The 12,610-nt window shown below is 36.6% G+C and overlaps 1 protein-coding gene across 11 annotated transcripts in view; it reads left to right on the forward strand.

Moving 5' to 3' along the window:
- Nucleotides 1–12,610, forward strand: part of LOC113523173 (phospholipid transfer protein C2CD2L) — a 79,557-nt gene that overhangs the window by 12,992 nt on the left and 53,955 nt on the right. For all 11 annotated transcript variants that reach the window (XR_008252494.1, XR_008252495.1, XR_008252499.1 and 8 more), the window contains exon 2: nt 4,167–5,109. Coding sequence is in view for 1 of the 11 variants with exons in the window: in XM_052891891.1 (XP_052747851.1) it covers nt 4,486–5,109 (624 nt within the window). In the remaining 10 variants the exon portion in view is untranslated. The remainder of the gene's footprint in view (nt 1–4,166; nt 5,110–12,610) is intronic.

Raw genomic sequence — 12,610 nt, forward strand, 5'->3', positions numbered from 1 at the left:
TTTGACAGCCCCATTGCTAGCAATATGCCTTATTAGGTCGACCTCCACGCGTTTCCCCCTGGAAACCATCGTGAATAATTCTTGTTGAATTCGTCACGATCGGCTAACTGACCTATTTCATCCTCACCTATCATCCTTCACTGGTGCCCCGCCGGTATGTATATATCGGTATCGATAGCGCGGGTGGAGTTACCATTACATTATTAACCATTAAAAAAAAAACATACGGTCACCCATCCAAGTAGTGACCGTTCTTAACGTTGCTTAACCTCATTGATCGATTAGTTCGTGAGCGCGTGTCTGCGTGTAAAAATATAAATATGACATGATCATTTCTACAATTGGTTCTGATAAATTGGATATAAATTCTTGACCTTATAACTTGCTTATCAGGCACACTGGACCGGTATTTAGGCAATAGGCCAATTATAGACCACTAGGTAACATTTGTGACTTCATCCCGATGATAATTTGATGACTTCACGTGCCCTCTGGCTTCTGGCTACGTCTCTGTTGAATTTTATACACATACTAGCTGACTCGGCGAACGTTGTTTTACCATATACATTATTTCGAGAACTATACATGAAAATTTATCGTACTACAATTATTATATTGGATTGCCATCTTGCAACCCTATTGCAGTATATAAAAATCGCGATTAAAAAACAGGGGTTGATCGTAAAACGGTGAAAATTTGAGGTTGTATCTATTATTCAATGCTAAATCATAATAAAATTAAAATAAAAAAATTGTCGAAAAAATAACAAAAATTTTTTTTGGGGAGGGTCTCCCTTATCATTGAGGGGTATGAAAAATAGATGTTGGCCGATTCTCAGACCTATCCAATATGCACACAAAATTTCATGAAAATCGGTAAAGCCGTTTCGGAGGAGTTTCGTAACAAACACCGTGACATGAGAATTTTATACATTAGATATACAGTTTTTTTTTTATTTTTTATTGATGGATGATAATGGAATGGTAACGCCTGCGGTATTGGTATACACAGAGGGAGACTTTGCACAAAAGTCGATTACTTGGGTACCTTTGTCCCATTCATGTTTTTACCGTGAAGCAGTTGTGTTTGCATGTCTGTGTTTCGGTTTGAAGGGTGCGATATGGCCTGAATTTACAGGGTACAGCTCTTGACACTAACTGACCTGCCTTCTCATTCTCATCTATCACCCTTCACTGGTGCTCCGCCAGCGTATCCCGTTAGCGCAGGCGGGGTTACCATACCATTATCATGTATTAAAACACTCCCGGATACAGATTTTCTATTATTAATGGAACATTAATAGAACGATTTTTATTTATACAACTTAGAATGGCAAACAAGCTGACGGCCCACCTGATGGAAAGTGGTAACCGTCGCCTATAGACATGAGCAAGTACCATGGACATAATAGAGTATACTGTTTCGCCCATGATACCCCCATGCGTTGCCATTCCTGAGGACTCGGGTGTTATTCCTCTGTACTCAGTAAATTCACCTTTTTCCACTCATGTCCCTTTGCTAAAAATGTCCACTTTTACTAGTAAATTTTAGTATATTACATAAAAAATATGTAATTCTATCCTGAAGGTGTACATTATGTTTTTCATGTATGTGTTAATAAAGGCAATATTTCGACCATTTTCACAAATATTAAGCTCGGTTAATGTAATTAAAATTCAGCGTTATCGCTGACCTCGGAATGATGTCACCAGCCAAGGTCGGGTCGGGTCTATTGGCCGCCATTACGAATCATAAACAGAAGTGATCGCTATTGCTATCACATTGTTACTGTTTCGAACTGCGATAATAGAACAAGTATCTGGCGCCGTGAAATAATAAAAAATATCAAAATGGCGCGAAATAAAATTAAGTATCGAAATAATGGCGCGAATAGTATTTTTAATTGTTTGTCGTGTTTTTTTTTATGGGTTTATGGCTCGGTTTTATTACAATACAGCCTAAAGTCGTGTTGAGTATTGACAAATACTATTAATAAGAAAATACTGTCATGTGTAATGGGATTTTAATAATTTTATGGAATTATAATTGTTATTATTATATAATTAATATTAGAACTTGCTTAAAGATTAAAAAAAGAAGAAATTTTCTGCCTGCAAATTTTGTGTTAGGACCACATGGCTGTGGTGTTGTAAGACTAAGGGAACTTAATGGTCTCCCTTATAAAACATCACCAGAACCTAACTACAGTTGCCAATCCGCCTGCCAAGCATGGCAACTACTGGCAAAATCTCCCAATAAAGGGATGTTCAGCAGTGGACAGTTAATGGCTAATATGACATAATAGCTTAAAGCATAAAGGCTTACGATATTTTTGCTATTTGCTGGTTTTGATAATTATTTTTGTATTGGTTAGGATTTTTGTTTTAAGACCTAATAGTCTCATTTAATTACTATACATATTTATAGTACCTGTACTAAGTCAGACCTGATCATTAGTTGCGAAATAAAACCTTAAGTTATTTTCCTGTCACTTTCGCAACACATTTCAATAATAAAATTATGCCAAATACTATTGTACAGGGAGAACGGGATTATTAGTAATGGAAACTAAAAATTCCATTGCGAGCAATATACCCAACCAGGTCGACCTTCTCGTGGTTTGCCTGGAAACTATCATGGTTAATTCCTGATGAATTCATCATGATGCGCTAACTGGCCTGTTTTCATTCTCATCTATAACCCTTCACTGGTGCTCCGCCAGCGCATCCCATTAGCACAGGCGAGGTTACCATTCCATTTTCACCCATCAAAAAAAAACTATTGTACATGTATATGTATAACAAATTTCATGATAATTGGTTGAGTGTTAAGTCGTCAAAAAGATTACGTTCCACAAAAAAATCGACTTCAATTATAGTAAAACCAGTTATTTTGATTTATTACTGAATCGATTTAGATAAAAAAAACCTATGGGATCAATATCTATCTCTCTATTTGGGAAATTCATTTTTTTTATTTGAAAGGATATACTATCCTTTCAAATAAAAAAAAAGAATTTCCCAAATCGGTTTACAACTGACGGGAGTTACAAGTACCCCTTCTTTTTGAAGTCGGTCAAAAAGGAGGAAGTCATCAATTCGTTTTATATATGTCAAGAAATATCGATCATTTCTGAATTGATTTATTAAGGATATTTTTTTTATTTTTGTTACTTTCTACGTTTATTGTTCAAAGCAATATTTTATTCGATACGTAATAAGTGACAGCTCGTCGACTCACCGATTTTGAAACTGGTCTCACGTTCTAGACTAGACATGGCGACCTCTGTCGGCAGTAAGCACCTACTGATTACGCATGTCTGGAATTAGATAATTTGCATTAAAAATGATAAATAAAACGTGCTAAACTGTTTCAAAAACATTTATATTTGTTTTATTTTTATTGTTATATTTGTTTGTGTTGCTTTGAGTGATTTCTTTGTATATTATTTAGTTGTATAGTACATTTAGAGAAGATTGCTTAAATTTTAACTAGATGGCGTTGTTTTTTTTTTTTAATGTGAGAATGGAACAGTAACCTCGTCTGCGTTATCGGTGTATTTTTTTTATGTATGAAAATGGTATGGTAACCCTGTCTGCGCTAACGGGATACGCTGGCGGAGTACCAGTAAAGGGTGATAGGTGAGAATGATAGCAGGCCAGTTAGCCCATCATGATGAATTCATCAGGAATTAACCATGATAATTTCCAGGGAAAACCGCGAGGAGGTCGACCTGGTTGGGTATATTGCTAGCAATAGGATTCTCAGTCTCCATTACTAACAATCCCTTTCCCCCCTGCCGGAGAGTTATTGAAATTAACATACAAAATGTTTGATGTCAGCTTTTTAGATTTTAACTTACTAACTTTGTGGTTTACATACCGTTTTAACGGTTTAACCAATAGTAAAAAAGTTTATCCTAAACGTAGATGTTGACCTATTTGGTACGGAGAAGAATATAGCCAAATTTTTATTTTAGACGATCAACTTAATTCTGATCACGTGAATCAAGTCGCTGGCAAAAACTTAATAAATAAATATATACTATTGAACATACACAGCGTTGGGGGTCTGTTTTTATTCCCCATATACTAAAATCGTTTTTCACAATAACTTTAATTAGTTTTTTAACAGAGCATTTAACAATCCGTTTTTATTGTTTCAGGATTACGAATCAACACGCCACTGAAAGTAATGCATTACGGAAGACTATTCAGTTATAGAAATCACGATTGAATACGAACGAACGAATTCCTATTAAAAAAAACGGCTTCTAACAACGTTATAATGTGTTCAACTGTTGATATTAAGTGATATTAACGGTCTAAAACTTTATACGCTATTTAGCTAATAACGGTTATTTTTAATCAGCTAATAACAGTTATTGTCAACCTGCTAATAACGTTATGTTAAAAAAGCAGCTACAAGTTTAGAGCGAGACAGAGCTACGTTCCAGAAATAGTGTGTTCGAAAATAGAGGAAAAATGTCGAGCTCACAGTCAGTGAGGGACAGTGAGGCGGCGGGGAGTAACGCCGCTCGATGGTGGCAGACACCATGGAAAGCCATGGCTGACTTAGCCGAAGCAGTTGACGACCTTATATGCAGCTTCGACTATATGGACACAGCCATGGACAACTTAGTGATGTTGATATTCATATGGGTATTATTCTCAATCGTGCTCCTGGGTATAGCGAAATGGGCGTACAGCAAGTTCAGCCAGAAACCAGCGGAGGTGGAGGCGAAACCGTTGAAAACGAACGACGAGAAGAAGACAGCGAACGAAATAATCACCAGTGCTGATAGTGTGCTGGCGACCAGTGCTAAAGTTAAAAGTGGTGCGTTCAAACCCAGTAAGCCGAGTGGCTTCGTGCCCGCCACTCCGCCGAACAAGAAGCGGCTAGGCCGTATGTCCCCCGGTCCTGAGCAGTTGAATTTAAAAAAACACCAAAGCATCATAGTGCCGACGTGCACGGGCCCAGACCCGCCGAGTGTGCAATGGGTTAATGAACTATTAACGTGGTTATATAATGATCTTGTTATTGTGAATGAGCTTGTGCAGCAATGGATTGTGTCCATGAACGAGTTTTCCAAGAAGTCCGTTGAAGAGGTAAGTCTATGATTGTTATGGTCGTAATAGTTCTTTTTTTAAATACATTGTCTATTATTTTTGTCTATTGCTCCATGCTTGCTATGTACGCGCGGATGACAGAAGTAGGAAATTCAATGATATAAACATTCTAGATGGCGTATTAAAATAAAACTTTCATTAGTTTATAAGTTAAACCTTCAGGAATGAAACAGTGACAATCTAACTCAATTTAATGCAGTAGTTTTAACATAAACAGAATTTCTAATAGTCATTGATTTAACAACGATTGCCTCTATTAAAACCCCTTTATATTGGGGGGAAAGGGATTGTCAGTAATGAAGACTGAGAATCTCATTGCTAGCAATATACCCAACCAGGTCGACCTCCTCGCGGTTCCACTTGGAAACTATCATGGTTAATTCCTAATGAATTCATCATGATGGGCTAACTGGCCTGTTTTCATTCTCATCGATCACCCTTCACTGGTGCTCCGCCAGCGTATCCCGTTAGCGCAGGCGGGGTCACCATTCCATTTTCACCTATAAAAAAACAACCCCTTTATATTATTATTTTTTAAATACCTTCCATGTAAAGATAATGTCCAACTACAAGTTTATTAGAACAATAAGATAAAATTGGCCATTTGGTCTATCGGTTTAACACATCGCCTCGCCTTCCAACGGTCGTAGGTTCGATCCCTGATCGAGACAAACATTTATATTTATTATGAGTAGCAACTTTTTTTATATTAGTATGTGTATTTTAATGGATGATAATGAAATTGTATATTTCCGTCTGTGCTATCGGTATACACTGGCGGGGCACCAGTGAGGGATGATAGGTGAGGATGAAAACAGGTCAGTTCGCCCATCGTGATTAATACACCTGGAATTGGGGGGAAAGGGATTGTTAGCAATGGAGTTTGACAGCCCCATTGTTAGCAATTTGCCCTATTAGGTCGACCTCTACGTGGTTACCCCTGGAAGCCATCGTGAACAATTCTTGTTGAATTCGTCACGATGGGCTAACTGACCTGCTTCATCCTCACCTATCACCCTTCACTGGTGCTCCGCCAGCGTATCCCGTTAGTGCAGGCGGGGTTACCATACCATTTTCACCCATAAAAAAAAAGACCTGAAATTCGGCACGATGGTTTGCAGGGGCGACCATGTTGAGATCTACCTGATAGGGTATATTGCTAGCAATGGGATTCTCAATCTCCATTACTAACAATCCCTTTCCCCCCTCTACAGCGTATTTCTCATCATTTCCAATGAAAAGGGTGCTATGTTGACATTGCATTTTAAAAATAACGTTGAAATAAGCAGCTAGCTGACAAGGTTGTTTATTATTAAACGAAAAAGTTCCTTTATTTTTTTGTCACGAACCTAAAATTGGTATGCACCTTAATTAAATAATATTACAGTTCAAATTCGTTCAACACATGATTTTATGCGTATACAAAAAAAACAAATGCAGATACGATAATTACATATGCAAATTTAAACCTTATTCCAATGCGTGTAAGTTGAAATCATGCAACGGGTATGTTTACAACGGAACTATTGATCCACCACGCAGATTAATAGGTCAGTGCAAATAAAAATCTAGCTCAAGAACGATCTATATTCTTGATAATGGCCGCTAACGAAATTGGAATGCTAATAAAATTAATAATAGTTCAAAGGAATTGAAAATCATATTACTTTACACTTGTAAAAAAAATTTTTTTTATACAACTTAGAATGGCAAACAAGCTGACGGTCCACCTGATGGAAAGTGGTAACCGTCGCCTATACACATGAGCAGTACCATGGACATAACAGAGTATACTGTTTCGTCCATGATACCCCCATGCGTTGCCATTCCTGAGGACTCAGGTGTTATTCCTCTGTACCCTGTAAATTCACGCTCGTATATCTCGTGCTGGTGGAGGTGTTTTTTTTTTTCAAAATTTGTACCACCTTTAACCCATTAATGAGATGAGACCGTCTTCTCGCTTACGTAAAATTTACACGCGATGACTCAAAATAATTAATCATCTTGGGCACCTCTGTCCTATTCGTGTTTCTACTGTGAAGCAGTTGTGTTTGCATGGCTGTGTTTGGGTTTGAAGAGTGCAATATGGCAATGAATTTACTGGGTACAGAGTAATAACACCTGAGTCCTCAGGAATGGCAACGCATGGGAGGTATCACGGGCGAAACAGTATACTCTGTCATGTCTATGGGCGACGGTTACTACTTTCCATCAGGTGGGCCGTCGGCTTGTTTGCCATTCTAAGTTACATAAAAAAAAACAAAATTATAGTAATTCGAAATGGTACTCGATAAAGGATCATTTACTTTTATAGTTTTACAAGGGGCACTTGATAATTCAATGGTTTAATGCACTGTTACTTTGTAATATATCTAGAGCGTAGCTTACTTTAACCTAGTTGACAGTTGACCTCTCGATGTACCGGATCTTTCTGCAGATAAACCTAAGTTACGTAGTAATTGTACATTTAACTATGTAGTAATAGCTATTTATAGAAATGAATGAATATTACCTCATACCTTAAATTAGCAGTTTTTTTTCAAAGTCTCAAATAAAAGTACCTCAAAGTTTGAAGACGTACCAGTGCGTATCAGGACGTGAAGGAACTGTTAGGAATGTAGACTACAAGTTCTATTGCTAGCAATATGCCTTGTCAGGTCGACCTTCACGTAGTCCTCCCTGAAAACCATCGTGCTGATTCCAAGTGTATTCATCACGATGTTCTAACTGACTTGCCTTTTAATTCTCACCTATCATCCCCCACTGGTATACCGTTAGCGCAGGCAGGTTTATAATTCCATTATCATTCATTATAAAAATAAAAAAAAAACAGTGCGTGTTGCCAGTGATGACTTATGGAACCGAAACATGGTCCTACACGTTTGCCTGTTTGCAACGTGTAGGACCATGTTTCGGTCCGCTTCAAATTACTTAGCGAGCTATGGAGAGGGCTATGTACCGAGTTTCTATGGTGACAGAATCCGAAACAAGGATATCCGCAAAAGAACCAAAGTAACCGACATAGCCCGAAGGATAAGCAAGCTGAAGTGGCAATGGGCTGGTCATGGCTATATATGGTAATGGCATAGCTCAAAGAACCGACAATCGATGGGGAAGAAAGATTTAATTAAAGGGGAAATTTAAAGGCTTATGGCAGGACAGATAATGGCTATGTATAATATATATGTATATATATATATATATATATATATATATATATATATATATATATATATATATATATATATATATATATATATATATATATATATATATATATATATATATATATATATATATATATATATATATATATATATATGCGGATAAATGCCCAGATCGGCAAATTTTAGTTAAAACATGCGTTAAACAACATAAATGTAGAAACATATAGAATAATATACTTACAAAAATTATACATACATAAATCACATACAACAATACAATATATAAATAATTATATATATTAATATAATAAATATATAAGTCAAAACTAAGAAAAAAAGTAATTAGTCTACATACTGGCTGGATAATGAATATGTTACGTCTTATATTCAATATTTAATATGTTGAAATAGAGATAAAATTGAATGCATATCCTTGTTTTGATGTATGTATGAATATATATATATATATATATATATATATATATATATATATATATATATATATATATATATATATATATATTCATACATATATATTAAAAGTAATGTTGATGTGTATATTTCTTACATGTGTATTTCTTTTGTACTGTGTATGCTTTAATGTGTTACTATAATTGTCATGTTTTTTTTTCTCGCTTTCTGTTTTTACCTGATGGTTAGCTGGTAGAGAATGCCATATGGCATTAAGCTCGCCATTTGTACAAAATTTTATTGTGCAATAAAGAATAAATAAATAAATCTAATGTCGAAATGAAGACTCCGCTCGCAATTAATATAGATATCCGAGCTTTATTTCTATCAAGGTCCAGACGAATCCAATACGAGTATATAGTGAGGGAGCGAGACTTTGTACAAAAGTCGATTGCATAGATACCTCTGTCCCATTCGTGTTTTAACCGTAAAGCAGTTGTGTTTCGGTTTGAAGGGTGGGATATGGCGTGAATTTACAGGGTACAGAGGAATAACACCTGAGTCCTCAGGAATGGCAACGCATGGGGGATATCATGGGCGAAACAGTATACTCTGTTATGTCCATGGTACTGCTCATGTCTATAGGCGACGGTTACCACGTTTCCATCAGGTGGGCCGTCAGCTTGTTTGCCATTCTAAGTTGTATAAAAAAATATAGATATTAGTGCGGTATTGATATTACTCATACTTCTGTATAAGTGTTTTTTTTTTTTAATTTAATGGGTAGAAATGGAATGATAACCCCGCCCGCGCTATCGGTATACACCGACGAGGCACCAGTGGAAGATGATAGGTGAGAATGAATGCAGGTCAGTTGGCCCACCGTGATGGATTCGACAAGAATTAACCATGATGGTTTCCAGGGGGAACTGCGTGTAGGTCGACCTGAGAGGGTATATTGCTAGCAATGGGGCTATTAGACGTCATTACTAACAATCCCTTTTTATTATTTTAACTCGTATGCGTCTAGGTCACGTATGCACACCTTCTCATTTGTACAAGCTTGGTATTGTACAAACTTCGTCGTGTAATTGCGGTGCCGAAGTGGCGGACTTGAATCATATATTTTTCTCATGTTCTAAATTTGACCACACCTCCCTTTTTAATCATCTCCGATTCATCCGTGTTCCATTCCCAACTTCTATTCTTATTCTACTTTCTTCCAATGATCCTATTATTTATAAAATACTATCCTCATATATATATATATATATATATATACATACATATATATATATATATATATATATATGTATGTATATATATGATAACAATATTAAGATTTAGTTATATTATATGAATACATTTATAGTTGCATCAATTGCTTTTCCTATATATTTATAAGTATATTCTTTTATGTACAAGTATATCCTTCATATCCTATAAATATCCTAGACCTAATCCTTACCCTTTCTAAATTCGTTTGTGTTAAGTATTTTTATTACTACTATCGTTTCCCCGTTTTGTTCTTGGCAAAATACCCTAATATCGGGGGTGGGGGGGAAAGGGATTGTTAGTAGTGGAGACTGAGAATCCCATTGCTAGCAATATACCTAACCAGGTCGATCTCCCCGCGGTTCCCCCTGGAAACTATCATGGTTAATTCCTGATGAATTCATCATGATGGGCTAACTGGCCAGTTTTCATTCTCATCTATCACCCTTCACTGGTGCTCCGCCAGCGTATCCCATTAGCGCAGGCGGGGTAACCATACCATTTTCACCCATCAAAAAAAAAACCCTAATATTGGGGTGAACGCCACTTAAGAAAGAAAAAAAAACAATCCTTTTCCCTCTTGTATAGGTGTATTGACGTTTAATAAATGAATAATTGATTATAAATGATTTAAAGCTAGCCAACTGTTCAGTTCAACATATCTAAATTAACGTCAATCAATATACTATTATATAAATTATTAGGTCACGCACAATGTCGGTCTGTACGTCACGTGGAGGAATGAAAGGCATGTTTTGTAGTAGATGATGAATTGAATTTGGATGGGAAAAGAGAGGGGACGAACAAAGAATGGATGCTTTGTATAAAAGATTGTATGCACAGGGCCCCAATCTAAGGAGCGTCAGTTGGGCAAATGCCCGCAGCGGCAAAATGAGTCCTCACAAGTTAATATTAGAATCAGGGGGAAAGGTATTGTTAGTAATGGGACTAGAGTCCCCATTGCTAACAATATACCTTATCAGGTCGACATTCATGCATTACCAATGGAAATCATCATGGTTAATTAATTAATGAATTCGTCACGATGTGCCAACTGACCTGCTTCATCTTCACCTATTATCCTTCACTGCCGCCACTGTATACCGATAGTGCTGGCAGGTCACTATTTCATTATCACCATTTAAAAAAAAAAACCTACGCGTATTTACTCTAAACTTATCTTTTAACCTAATAATATATTAATTGTGAAATTACTATTTTATGGACAATAAATAATAAACTACATTTCTAATAATTTTGACTTAAAATTACTAAACTTTTCGTTTATATTAACATTTACAATAAAGATTTCGCTATAATATTTATTTATTTATTACTATTTCTCACCACAACGAGGGAGATTTTGTACAAAAGTGGATTGCTTGGGTACCTCTGCCCCATTCGTGTTTCAACCATGGTCCAAAAATATGTCCATGGTACTGCTCATGTCTATAGGCGACGGTTACCACTTTTCATCAGGTGAACCGTCAGCTTGTTTGCCATTCTAAGTTGTATAAAAAAAAACGAAGAATTCATCATTTTATCAGTCGTTAACTGTCGACTCTTTTGGGGTTGCCAGTAGATGCCACGAATGGCAGGCGGGCTGCCAACTGCAGTTAGGCTTTTGGAGGTATTTTAAGAAAGACTGCTGCTGTTGCCCATCCCTCGACCACTAAGTTCTCTTACTCGCCCCTTACGACACCCACGGCAAAGGAAGAGGTGACCCATTCTATGCCGGGACCACACGACCAATTGTAAATAAATAAATAAAGCCTTTAATTTCTTGCATTGTTACAGTATTATTTTATTCCTACTAGGTATGTTAGTAAGTTGGTTAGCTTAAATTAATTGTTAGTTAATTAGTTTTTATGTATATATAGATATATAATATTTTCTCTATGCAAGAACCCCAGATTGGGTAAAGACCTCCTCCAAAAATGTCCATTTATCTCTATCCTGCGCCATTTGGACCCAGTTTTTTTTTTGTGGATGAAAATGGTATGGTAACCCCGCATGCGCTAATGGGATACGCTGGCGGAGCACCAGTGAAGGGAGATCGATGAGAATGAAAACAGGCCAGTTAGCCCATCAGGAATTAACCATGATAGTTTTCATGGGAAACCACGAGATCGACCTGGTTGGGTATATTGCTAGCAATGGGATTCTCAGTCTCCATTACTAACAATCCCTTTCTCCCCATTTGAACCCAGTTATAGGCCTAACTGGGCTATGCCGGGACCACACGACCAATTGTATCTAGACAAATTAATAATTACCAATATGACCTCTGAAACAGAAGTCAAATCTCATACAGCCGAGATATCTGTGCTAAATTAATCTTCCTATGACCTTTAAGCATTCATGAATCATTAATACATATATGACTCAATACACTCTTTAAATAAGGTTTAAATTAAAATCACGTTGGAAAGAATGAATTTAAAAAGAATCATATTTCGTAACTTCGACTTTGAGATCAGAATTCACCTCTATGCATAACAACTGATAATTAATTTAAGAAAAATTTTATACAACTTAGAATGGCAAACAAGCTGACGGCCCACCTGATGGAAAGTGGTAACCGTCGCCTATAGACATGAACAATACCGTAGACATAACAGAGTATA

This window comes from Galleria mellonella, unplaced genomic scaffold (genome assembly GCF_026898425.1).
Source record: "Galleria mellonella isolate WM207_F2 unplaced genomic scaffold, CSIRO_AGI_GalMel_v1 utg146, whole genome shotgun sequence".
Lineage (NCBI taxonomy): Eukaryota > Metazoa > Arthropoda > Insecta > Lepidoptera > Pyralidae > Galleria > Galleria mellonella.